The sequence below is a fragment of the Aythya marila genome (assembly GCF_965140915.1).
Source record: "Aythya marila genome assembly, chromosome: 1".
NCBI classification, from domain to species: Eukaryota; Metazoa; Chordata; class Aves; order Anseriformes; family Anatidae; genus Aythya; species Aythya marila.
This window is the reverse complement of record NC_139042.1, coordinates 99,850,492-99,863,293: the sequence shown is the minus strand read 5'-3', so window position 1 is coordinate 99,863,293 and position 12,802 is coordinate 99,850,492. Positions and strand designations below refer to the sequence as shown.

The 12,802-nt window shown below is 33.2% G+C and overlaps 1 protein-coding gene across 3 annotated transcripts in view; it reads right to left on the bottom strand.

Moving 5' to 3' along the window:
- The window catches only part of NCAM2 (neural cell adhesion molecule 2), a 283,943-nt gene that overhangs the window by 60,491 nt on the left and 210,650 nt on the right, over positions 1–12,802 (bottom strand). For all 3 annotated transcript variants that reach the window (XM_082784603.1, XM_082784601.1, XM_082784602.1), the window contains exon 12: positions 1,384–1,557. In XM_082784603.1, coding sequence (XP_082640729.1) covers positions 1,384–1,557 — 174 coding nt within the window. The remainder of the gene's footprint in view (positions 1–1,383; positions 1,558–12,802) is intronic.

The window sequence follows — 12,802 nt, the reverse complement described above, 5'->3', positions numbered from 1 at the left end:
CAGTAGTTCATAGAAAAATTCAGAGAAATATAAAGTATACATATATATATATATATTATCAGAGAAATATATTGCCAATTCATTGAAGAAAGCAGCTAAGGGAAAAAAAGTCTCAAATGTGGTCCAAAACATAACATTAAAAGAGAAGAGGTACACCAATATCCATTAATACATGTCCTGCCATTAGGGGAAACACATTGTCTTCTTTTGGTCTTCTAGTACTGAAAAATACACATTATACTGAACTAAAATTAGTGCTAAATTAGTGATTTAGTTATTACCTTTATAATAAAATTTATTGTGTATTGTTAAGAAAAACAATACACATTTTTTAAATAAAAAGTCATGTTTCTTTGAATATTTGTTAATTATATGTATGTTTTTTTGAAACATTTTTTTTTGTAATTGGAGATTTTTTTGTGTGTGAATGATGGGATGTGAAAGAGAAAGAAGTTTTTTATCATTTATCATTTTTTATCATTTTTATCATCATCACTTTAGATCATATCCTACACTTATTCTCCCCTCACAGTGGTGATAGCTGCAAAGCAATTCATCTCTAGCTGTATACATCATAAGACCGTTGGGGCTGCTTTAGCTTGCACTACCTGTTAAAAACACTGAAGGGTAAATATGCAGGGGATTACTCATCCGGTAAAAGTATTTCGTTAATATTAATCTTTCTAAATACCCTCCTTGGGCATGTACAAATAACTCTTGTCTATTCTAGGAGGCTTATACTATTTTCTCCCTTTAGAAAAGTGAAAAGAAGGCATAGACCTGGGAATGAACTGGACACATTTATAACATCCCTACCAATACAATAGATAGAAAACAATATAATATCTAACAAATGTATACAATGCATCACTTGTTGAACAGTACTTTATAGATATGCTTTTGAAACAGATATAACGAAGATGTAGAAATGTAGAAAAATTGCTAAGTTGTTAAAAATCAGTAGTTAATCCCTAGGATAAAATATCACGTAATAGCTTACTCAAAATTTTAAGTTAATTGCGTATGTAATGCATATTCTCAAACTAACTCCTCTGTGACTTCTACTATCTTTGAAATTTATAGCTTCAAATATATTCTTTGTCTCTATTTGACAGGAAAATGAAAAAATGTGAAATAATCATAAATTTGTTCACCAAAATTATGTAAAACTAGAAATTAGCTGTTGACATTAGATCAGAGCAAGGTTCTGACTGGTGCTAGGAGGTCTGATTTTATTAACATCACATGAAGATACAACCACTGGACTATGTATGGAGAAATGGAATAATGAAGAAACAAAGGATCAATTAACACACACTTGAATTCTTTTTCTTTGATATTCGTTCAATTAAAATACTTCAATTTATTTTTTTGTAGACTTACTTTGAACTCCATGGGAGCGAACTATCTTCCAGGTTTCTGAGGCTACCTCTTTTACATCCACTTGGTAATGATGAATGGGCACACCTCCATGTGAATCTGGCTTATTGAATGAAACTTTGGCAGTGGTTTGTGACAACTCTAAAATCCGTACTCCATAAGGATTTGATGGCACATCTAGAAAAGTACAAACATCAATTTAATAATCAACAGCAACTAGGCAGACCTAAACTAACAGTTGATAATTTACCCCAGGAAGTGTCCTTAGCATCTTGAAGGGGAAAGAAAATATTGAATGTGATGAAATAATGTTTGCTTTAGATAAACAACTTTAGCTTTCTAATATGAAGCTGTAAGAAAGCTACATTAATTTTATTGTATGGTAAAGTCATGACAAACATTTTCTTTTCTGTCTGTCTTTTATAATATGATTTTTTTAATAGCTAACTTTGTCAGAGGCAAATGTAAATGCTGATTGATTAGTTTACTATATAATTATGTAAAGGAGAATAACAAACAAATCATATTTAACAACAGGAACAGTTCTGGCTAAATAGATCATTCAGAGACTGAATTCTTCTAAATGAGACGACGACGAAAAGCTGTAGAAATCATTTGGCCATTTTCATGAAAATCTAAAACACAGCTGAATATATATATATATATATTTTTTTTTTCTTCCCCCCCCCCTTTTTTTTTTAAATAGACTGGGTTCCAACCTACTAGCAAGAAATATTAAAAAGAAGGTTTCTTTCCTCTTTTCAGTTTAAGAAATATTTACAAAATAGGTTAAAAGATTTTGTTTTCAAAGTAGAATAGAACTAGGAAAATAAAGCATGTGTTTGTACTCTTGAAATGCTATGAAATGAGATATGAAATAAAGGTGAAAAATTAACCTTAGGGTCATCCTCTGAAACAGAAACATTATCTTACTCTTACAGTGTATGACCGATCTATCAAACAGAAGACAAAAGACTAACTTTTCTAATTGTCCTAGGTTATAAAATGTTATAATTACAAAAATGTGTACTGAAAATACTACGAAGAATTCTTTGTTCTGTGGACTGAGAATCAAGGGTTTGAAATACTTATATATTCTCTTCTAATACATTTGACATTTATTTGTATATCCACTTACAGATTTGATATTGTTTTTGTCTCTCTGGATGGAAAGTATGTTTATAAAGAAAAGCAAGAGCTTGAGCCAAAGCTGATCATTCGATCAGTGGGTACTGAGCCATTTACATAAAATGTAGTCTGTATTCAGGGGCTGTCAGGAAGCTGTTGGGAATAAAAAAAGAATCAATCTGAACTTCAGCCAGTACTGGTACTTGAATGAAAATGAGCCAAAAATTGTTATAAAATATTAAGAATGGGTTTTAGGACACACTCGGCCATGAATTCTCATGAAAAGGACACCTGCCAAAGATGCTCTGATTTATCTAACCTTTCAATAATCTGGTACCTACATTTTTCCTGAAAAAAAAATCTCTTAGCAGAGTGTCTGAATGCTAATATCATATCTCTGTGAATTCTGGCAGTTAGCATTTCAGACTACAGGTCTCCTGAAACCTCCAATGCTTGGTGCTCATTGGGTTAAAAACAGCATAGATGTATTTACAATGATGTATTTTTCATATCTTTTACTTAAAGACAACTAAATGAATCCATGAAGATTTGAGCAGAATGCAAATCTCATCTTGAGGGATTCAAACCCTCAAATACCTTCTTATTCAAGGAAGCTTTTCTATCACCAGGATATGGGATGTTGCAGGACATTTTCACCCTTCTTATTGAAGTTGTATTTTTCTACAGAAAGGAATTCAAGATTCATAGAACATGAATCAAACAGAACATGGCAGAATATAACCAAATAAGCTATACATCAAGGAGAAAAGAGAACTGGGTTTTGAATCTTTTTTGAAAAGGATGCTTAATACTTTGCATAGGTAATCAAAATATCCATACTTTAAACTAAAATTGATCAAAAGGTGGCTTGTTTTCTAAGAAAAGGAAAGTATGTTGAAAATTTTTTATTTTATTTTTTAATGATCACTCACAAGAAAAACTAGTTCTGTGAGTTGCTTGCTAAGTAATCATTGATCCCAAATTCAGGAGCAGATAAGGATTAGAAACAAATTTTGACCTTTCTCCTCCAGATTCTCATTACAGCTGAGAGCACTAAGCTTTTTCCTGTTAGCATTAGTAACTTAAGTACTGTCCAGTGGACAGCTTCTTTTGTCCTTCTCATTCTGTTCTGACAGGAGAGGGAAAAATCCAGCATAACTATGCCAGCAAAGCAGGCCAGGATAGCCAAAGTAAAGTAGCATAGTACTGTATGAGAGATGCAGATACCACCTGCATGCAGAGATGAATATGGCTCTCCAGTACTGAAGATGAATGGCCTTAACTAATTATGAGCTAAAAGATGCTATGGATATCTACAGTATTATGAATAGTTCCTAAACACCTTTACTTCCTTTTCTGTTGTTAAAAGAGCTCAAAATAGAAACAAATTATTTTGTATAAGGTTGAATGAATATTTAATTTCACTGAGATTAGTTTCATGTTACTTTTTGTATGCTCTTTTTATGAGTCAATTCACTGTTGTTTCAGTTTGGATCAAAACAATTTTTTGGTCAATGGTGTGAATCAAATACACTTTATTTACATATCCATTCTATTCCTGAATTTCAAAAGGAGATCTCTTTTCCTTGTGTGTTTATGTCTGCATATGATTAACTATAATAAACATGGCATAGGAAGCAGACATCCTTAAGGAACCTTACATTCTTCACTGAAGATTCAAGAATAATTTCTGCCAAATGAAGATATGGTTCTATCTGGTATTAAACAAAAAATAAAGTTCCAGTGAAAACCCAGTAAAATATTTTACATAACTAGCATAATGCTATGTGTTTAAAACTCATTGTTAAATGTATCCACAATATTATTTTATATATGCATCCCATAATATATATGCTACCCATATATGTGAAGGTAACTTTTATACAATTTTCAGAGTTGAACTACATCAGTGTTTTATTTTAAGAAAGAATTAATCACCTGAAGAAAATATAACAGGATACACATTCCTAGTCAAAATAAGAAACAAATAATAGTGACTCCATTGAAAAAGTGTGAAATACCTACCAACTCCTTCAGATTAGGTAAATCTATAACATTTTTCCCAAAGAAGATCATTAGCAGCATAATGAACTGAATCTAATTTAGTAGTTCTCTATTGAGCGTGAATTTGATCATGCAAAGTAAACAGCTCTCTGGTCCTGATCTACCTAAACACTTCAGCATTTGAGCTCTCTCTTCCCTGTCACCTGAAATTATCTGGAACAGTGACATGATTTTTCTGTTAGAATTGTAAGGCTTTAGCTCAATGTTTAGCAGGAATAAAGAATAATTTGCAAGGTTGTGTACACTGAAGTCTGCCCCTGGAAGGACAGAACTGTGGATGCTTCTTGTTCTTTTACTTTCTAAAACCAAACCAAACCAACCAATGAATCTCCTAAGAATTTAGCTATGGGCAGTGATTACTTTTTTTCATATACTGTTATGGATGTAAGCTGAAGTACTATACTGTAGAAAAGTGTGGGATTTCTCTTATATTATCATTTAACGATAGGACAGATTTAGGTATAGCCTCTTTAGAAGTTCCGCTGATATCTTTGGTGTTGTTAAACTGCTTTCAAAACATGGGATAATTGAACAACAGCCTATAAATTATAATATCATTAAAAAAAAAAAAAAAAGTTTCAGATGTTTAATCAACTTCGTGTTCTTTCCACACTATTTCTCTGCTAATGTATGATGTCAAAGAATTACTTAAAACCCCAAAATATTAAGTGGAAAGTTGCGCTTAATATATAAGGTACTCAGTGCATAAAGCTGGTTAGCACAAATGAACTTTGTGATGCATTGGCCTTAATTAAGTATAAATTGGTTTAGTTCCAAGAACAGTACTAGAGCTGATAGAGAAATACACATGGAATTATGAGTACATATTTATCTCCACAGCTATGTAAATAGTCTTTCAAGTCTATTACATTTTACTCAACCCATTCAATAAATGACCAGTCTTTATCACCAGAGATTTTCTTTTCAAGCTACATTTCGGATAGTTTTATGGAAGAAAATAATTTTATTTCTGGGAGTTTAGCAGTCCTGGTATAAATGGAGGAAAGAAGTGATGGTGTGGGAGTATGCTGTGGGGTCAGAGATTTATCTTCCAGTTAGTTCTTGTCTCATTATCTCCTGTCAACACATTCCTACTACAGTTCTGCAGCTTTTCCTGACTCCATACATCTGGCATATATACTGACTGAAAGTAGTCTAAAGGCTGAATATAAGTACTATCAGGAGCACAGCAGGGAAAGAGATGCAGCAGGGAGTACATCTTTGGAGTCACAGATCTTGGTGAAATAGTTCATGCTTTTGCATCCTTAGAACGGAAAAAAAAATATATATTAAATGTCCAGATAAGTTCCAGTCTTGCCTTGATGTCTTTGATTGGGGAAAACTACCATAAATTTATTTTATCACATCACTGGGAGTTCTGGAAAAATAAGGAACGGATAAGGACTCAGGACCACAGCTCTCATGTAAATACATAAATAGTAAATAAAAATAAGATACACACACACAAAGCAAAAACAATTGTAGTGTTGACAGTTTCACACACATGCTTATTGAATACATTATGATGCTTTTTACTATTACATTTCCTTTAGCTGATGCTGATACGGAAGATGCACACGGTAAGGTTTAGGGCTGAGATCTAGATTTTAGATCTGCCTATGTTTTATGAAGGTAAATGGGCATTAGGCAGCAGCAAGGTAAAAGTTACACACACACACACCCAAATAAAAAACAAAAAAAAAAAACAAAAAAACGCAGCCCAGCAATTTTAAAACAGTCAGTAAGACCCCAAAGCACTGTTTTGGCACAGAACATGACTATCTTCCTTTTTTGTATTGTTGTGTTATATTCCAGGGAAAACAAAGTCCCATTTCTCTAATTTTATTTTACCTGTAAAAAAAGGAATATATGGAAAAACAAGGAACAACATCCATTAACCAGTCCCAAAGTGCCAGCAACAAAAATCTAGATCAGTAAACTGCTAAATTTGATGCTGTACTTCTTGTACATGGATCAACCTTTTTAAATCTTGAACATCAACTGATTCCATAAAACTATTTACAGGATATAATTTCTGTGAAGCTCATTTGTTGTCTTTCCTATGTCTTCAGTTGCTCTTGATGTCGTTAATCCCCATCTTCACTGACTTTCTGTGTATACAGGAGACTTAAGATATATTTGATAATTTGATTAATTGGGAATTCTCAATGTCTACTGACATCGTATGCATTTTAATTTTCCATTTTGATTCTCTGTAACATTGCTTTAGAAAGGAAACAGATATAGCATCTCTAATTTCTTTAAGTTTTATCATATGTTACCATTAACATTAAGTTTTAGGAAGTGTTACCACTTCCTAAATGCTGTAAGATCCTTGGTATTCTATAGTAAACTGTGAAAAACATGAAATGGATGATTTAGCAAGACAAGTTTGTAATTCATCATCAGAGCTGTATGATGTAACTAATTTGCAAACTGTATGCACTTCTTATTGGTGTGGTTTCTGCCAAGTTGTTGCTGTTAACACTATGTGACTGTAAGTCTCTGTGCATAGCTGCAGTTCCAGGCATGATGTGCATGATGTTCAAATTTCATCAAAAATAAAAGTATTCTCCTATGTGCTGAAAGAAAGAAAGACTGAAAGAAAGACTGAGGCAAAAAGGCAAATCAACGATTCATTTGAACTTTCAACCCCTTTGCTGTCCCAGAATAGAGGAAAGAAGGGGAAAGGAAAGTCTAGAGTAACTAAGACCATGAGAGCCTTGGAGGTGAATCATGGTTTACATTTAGGAATATATTCAGTCTATCTTTATACTGTCATGTGCAAAATACACTTCAATATCTAAAGGAAAAAATTGAAAAAAAAATCCAGTTTAGCTGTGTCATAACTTTAACATTTACCATTTTAAGATAGTAAATTATCTATTCCAACAACACTGTATTAGATCATTGATAGCCATACAGTTTTCTAATAATCTACCCAAAAGCATTTGAAATAACAATACTGAGATCTCAACAAAAAGGAAAAAATGCTTTACTAGTTAATATAATCTAACTACATACTGACATTTGACATTATCTATAACTAAACTTGATCTGTGCAAATCTAGGAATATCTGTGCTCACCTCAGGCTCTGAAAGCCATTGGGACAATCTGCCAAGCTCACCTGCTTGTCAAAGCCTAAGCCTGTCATAGAGAAAAAACAGAGTATAAGTAGACTTCTAAAACAAAAGCTGTGGATGTGATGTGAGGCAATTCATTTGCAGTGGCAGGAAATGAAAAAGACTGTGGATCTTCTCGTAATTTACATGTTACTCACACACCAATTTAAATGCTTAAGCAATGAGAAAAGAGGATGTCACTCATGGTATTTTCAAGGGTTGATCACTACCAGTCAGGTGCTGAGCACGCGTAAATAAGCCTTCAATAAGCACTGAAGATTCTCAGCATTTTGCAAGTAATGGCACCTTTCAGTGTAAAACCTTGAATAGGTTGCAGTTCTTCAATTTCTGTGAAAGATTTAAATGACAGTATCCAGAGTTCAGGCTGATTTAGTAGCTCTGTATAATTACAGTGAGCAGGTATAGTTCTGTCATACACATCACTATGGCTGCAAATCTAAATTTTGAAAGAAATCTTTTTCTGTCACCAATAAGCCATATTTCTTAAGGAGGGTGTCGTGGTTTAACCCGACCGGCAGCTAAACACCACGCAGCCGTTCGCTCACCCTCCCCCCTCCCTCTCTGGGACGGGGGAGAGAAATGGAAAGTGAAGCCCGTGAGTTGAGATAAAGACAGTTTAATAAGACAGGAAAAAAAAAAAAAAAAACAAAATAATAATAACAATAATAATAATGATGATACAATGGTGATAATACGAAAGTAATAATAGTATGTACAAACAAGTGATGCACAATGCTATTGCTCACCACCCACTGACCGATGCCCAGCCTAACCCCGAGCAGTCCGGCCCCCTCCCCCCGGCTAGCCACCCCTATATATTGTTTAGCATGACGTCAGATGGTATGGAATACCCCTTTGGCTAGTTTGGGTCACCTGTCCTGGGTCTGTCCCCTCCCAGCTCTTACTGCACCCCCCAGCCTGCCCGTTGGCAGGACAGAGCAAAGGCTGAGATGTCCTTGGCTTAGTATAAGCACTGCTCTGCAACAATTAAAGCATCGGGGTGTTATCAGCACTCTTCTCATTCTAAGCCAAAACACAGCATTCCACCAGCTACTAGGAAGAAAATTAATTCTGTGCTAACTGAAACCAGGACAGGAGGGGCAAAAGTAAAAATATAATGATATCGTGCCACATGATCATGTTTTAACTAGTAGTAATAAAAAGCAAACAACAACAACAACAACAAAACACTAGTTTGAATCTGCTGGAAAAAAAAAAAAAAAAAAAAAAAAAGCAGAAAAATGGAACAAAACATGAAGCATTAAGTCATTCCTGCAGAATTTTAAGAGAAAACAATTCAGTAAAATGATTGTTAATTGTAAAATTTGCCCTAGCAGGATACTTTGCTTACTACAATCTCCTGGCTGGAAAAAGTATTTATTTTTCTCTGACAGATCTATTGGAATAGTCTGTTACACCCCAGCATTAGTACTTACAATCAAAGTGACAAGGAAATCCAGGCTCTATTTAAATGCATGAAAATAATGCTTATTTGGGAAATATCAGTCATTAGGACTTCTTGATTTACTGAAGTAAAACAACAGGGGTAGAAGGAAGAAGGCTTTTGTTCAGCATTTTGTTCCTGTAATTATGATGATGCTTCTATCCTCTATCTTCCTGACTATTTTTTATGTCTAGTAGATGTTAACTTAAATGCAGAAATAGTGAAATACTTCCAGTTGATCTTAGCTTAAATGCAGAAGCAGTGAAATACATGTTTTATTTGCCTTTTTTTTTTTTTTTTTTTTTTTTTTTTTTTCCCCACCAAAAGAGTCTATTTAGGTACAAATGCAGTCTTTCAAGATAGTGTGTATTATGCATTACACTGCAGTAAGGATTATTCAGCACAATGGAGTCCTGACACCCTCAAGCCTCACATAAATACAATACCACAATGTATTAAGGATACATGTTCACCATAATTACTACAGAATTTGCATTTATTCTATTTGTTTTTTCATTTCATGTTATAGAATGTCCATATACATCTCATACTTAACATAATAGCTTCCCATAATGCTTTGTTACAGTTTCACTAAATATATACCAATTTACCTTTATTTGCCTACAACCCCAATACATAACTTTCAAAATTGCTGATAACGTTTTCTGCAGAATTGACTGAAAAATGGCAAACAAACTATTGCAAAATAGAGAATAGTAAGCTGTTTGAAAAACTGGAATCTGTAACATCTCTGACATAGCTGTGTTAAAAAGCCAAAACAGCCTGTATGGAGTTATTTTTTCTTGTTCGCATTTCCAGGGGCTCTCGTGAGAATTAGCTGAAATACAATGTATTATCAAAATACCATGTTACTTTTCAATTAATAATGAGAATTATTTTGTATTAAATTTAATTATGCGTAAAAGCAAGAAATAAATATATTGCTAAATATATGATATTTATAATATAATATGTAAATATATTGCTAAAATAATCCTGTAGCATCACTAAGTTGTGGCATGTTATTGTTTGTTTTGAAAAATTAGGAAATATTCAGCAGATACAAAGATACAAGATATCTACTGAGATACAAGATATCTACTGAGATGCTACCATTTGTATATACCTCTTTATAAAAAAAAACAGTGCATAGCAGTAACCAGAATCTGACTGCCTCTGTTTCCATTGGCACAATTGCTCCATTTTCTCATCTTCTTTTGTTCTGAGGTAAGACACCTGAGGGATATTTCCTTCTGTTTTCTAGAATCTATGTTCCCAGCTTTAAAAAGGAATTCTAGCGCCAAGTTTTCTGTTTTTGAGAGGAACTGAGAATTTTTTCTCAGAAAATACTGCCCTTCTACTGCTTTTCTTTTCCAGTGGAGCCACATGCATCAAGCCTTAGAGATAATACTCCAGAGGCCAACGTAGCACCTAGCACTGCAGAAGAACAAGCAGAGCAAATGCTGCAGCTGAATCAATAGATAGATGCGTTGCCCCAAAGAGAAAGCCATGCTGAAGAGAAATTGATGTAACCTGGCTAAAATAAGGGGATTAGGTGCAGTCCTCATTTGATGGATTTAATATAAGTTTACAAATCCTATGCCAGTCACAAATATTTACAAAATTGGGTCGTTAGTTTCTAGAGGGTTGTCTATTTCCTAGATTAAAGGGGGACAACAATAACATACAGATAATAGTTATAGTTTATCTATTCAAATCAACACTAACTTTCTGTAAGTCTTGAGATTTCTTAACTAGAGACAGAATAGTTGGTAGAGAAATTAGTTAATAGTGTTTTTCTTTAAAATTTAGAGCTTTTCTATTACTACCTTAATTTTGAACGTCACAGGAAGTATTAGTTATATATATATATATATATATATATTTAAAGCCACAAGTAGTACAGATAAACTGTTACAGTCATAATTTTAGTCTTTTTATGGAAAGGTGTTCAAGTGGTTCCATTGAAATAAATGGGACAAATGAAGTAAATGATCATAAACATGAATGAAGACTCTACAAACTGTTCTTTTCTACAATTTCTTTTCATACACACACAATGAAATAAAACAAACAAAAAAATGTTTGGGGTATGAATTAGCTTGTGATTTTCCTTAAACTGGGGAGAGTTTTGTAAGGCAGAATATAAATAATCTATTGCAGGAAATTAGGACTTACTTGGGACTAAGTAACATGCAGAAGGAAGAGCTAATAGTAGAGTGTAGCATGTAGCTACCAAAGGACAATCAGATTTGCAACATAGTAAATGAAAAAGTTGTCTACTGAAGAAGAATGTATCTTCTGTATGATATAAAATCTTGCCACATCAAAATCTGTTGTTTTTTAAAAGAAAAATTATATTTGTCTATTTTACGAAGATCAACTGCTTTTGCCACAGAACAAAGAAAAAAAAGAGTACAGTATTCATGGTAAATGAATATAAATATATATATATAATAGTATAACATAAAATATATATATATATATATATATATAGTGTTAATGGTAAATGCTGTGTTAGTAATAATTTCCTTAAAAGTAATGGGAAAAACTTTCAAAGCTGTGAACTGCTTAGACCTAAGAAACTTCTTAATACAGAAAACAACCATTTTTTATAACTCCTGAGACACTAAAGAAAATAATTGCCCTATTGAGCAGTACTATAAGAAATAAAACAATTGGTAGCTTAAAAGAGGCTATGATTGGACACGCACATTTCAGCAGTGTACCCACAAAGGTCCTCCTAGTAGGCCTCCAAAGAGTTTATTTTCTTTATTCAAAAAATATAACAAAAATTACAGCTGAAACATTCAAGATCATAAAAAATATACAAGCCCTACTTTAAAAATATTATGCAAGACTGGAAGTGCTCTAATCTTCATTTCTACTTCTACCTTGCAAATATATCGTCCAGTCTGGCAGTATGATATGATCTCAAAGTTCCATGATGAAAATGATCCATAACAATGCGTTGTAAGGGGTGCATAGCTTTCAGTTTGGCTATACCTTTATTACTGTAAACTACATAATAAATCCATAGATGTCATTAAAGGTGGAACAATTTGCATCACCTAAGAGTGTAAATCCACATGTCAGGAGATCTCAAAGCTTGCTAAACAAGTGTCGGTCCATTCCTCAACAAAATATCATTGAAAGAAATGCTAAGAAATTCTCATTTAATATTAGTTAATAGTCCTGATGAAGTTGAAACACACAGTCATATTTTTATATTTGCCTAAGCAATGGTAGATGGACCTAAAAATATTCATAAGTTTAACAACCTTTAACAACTGATTGTAGAATGTTTCTGAGCTTAAATTAACTCTGTCTAGCACACCAGGTCAAATTCTGCTTTTAAATAACTAGAACTGCATATGATAAAAAATTCTTTGCTCAAGTATTTCAGTCTTTTCTCTTTGGCTTCTCAAGAAAATACAGGAGAAGTCTTCCTTATTCTTACTGCCTGCAAGCCATATGTCTATCCACTGAGGTAATGAAGACACACTGTTAAAATGTAGGATGTAATAAGGGCAAAGGAAAATTTAACATAATTACATTTCTTCAATTTTCAGGAGGGCTTAAAATTAAATTCAAAGAGCATTCATATTTTGAGGGGACTGGCTTATTTTCCTTCGAACTGCT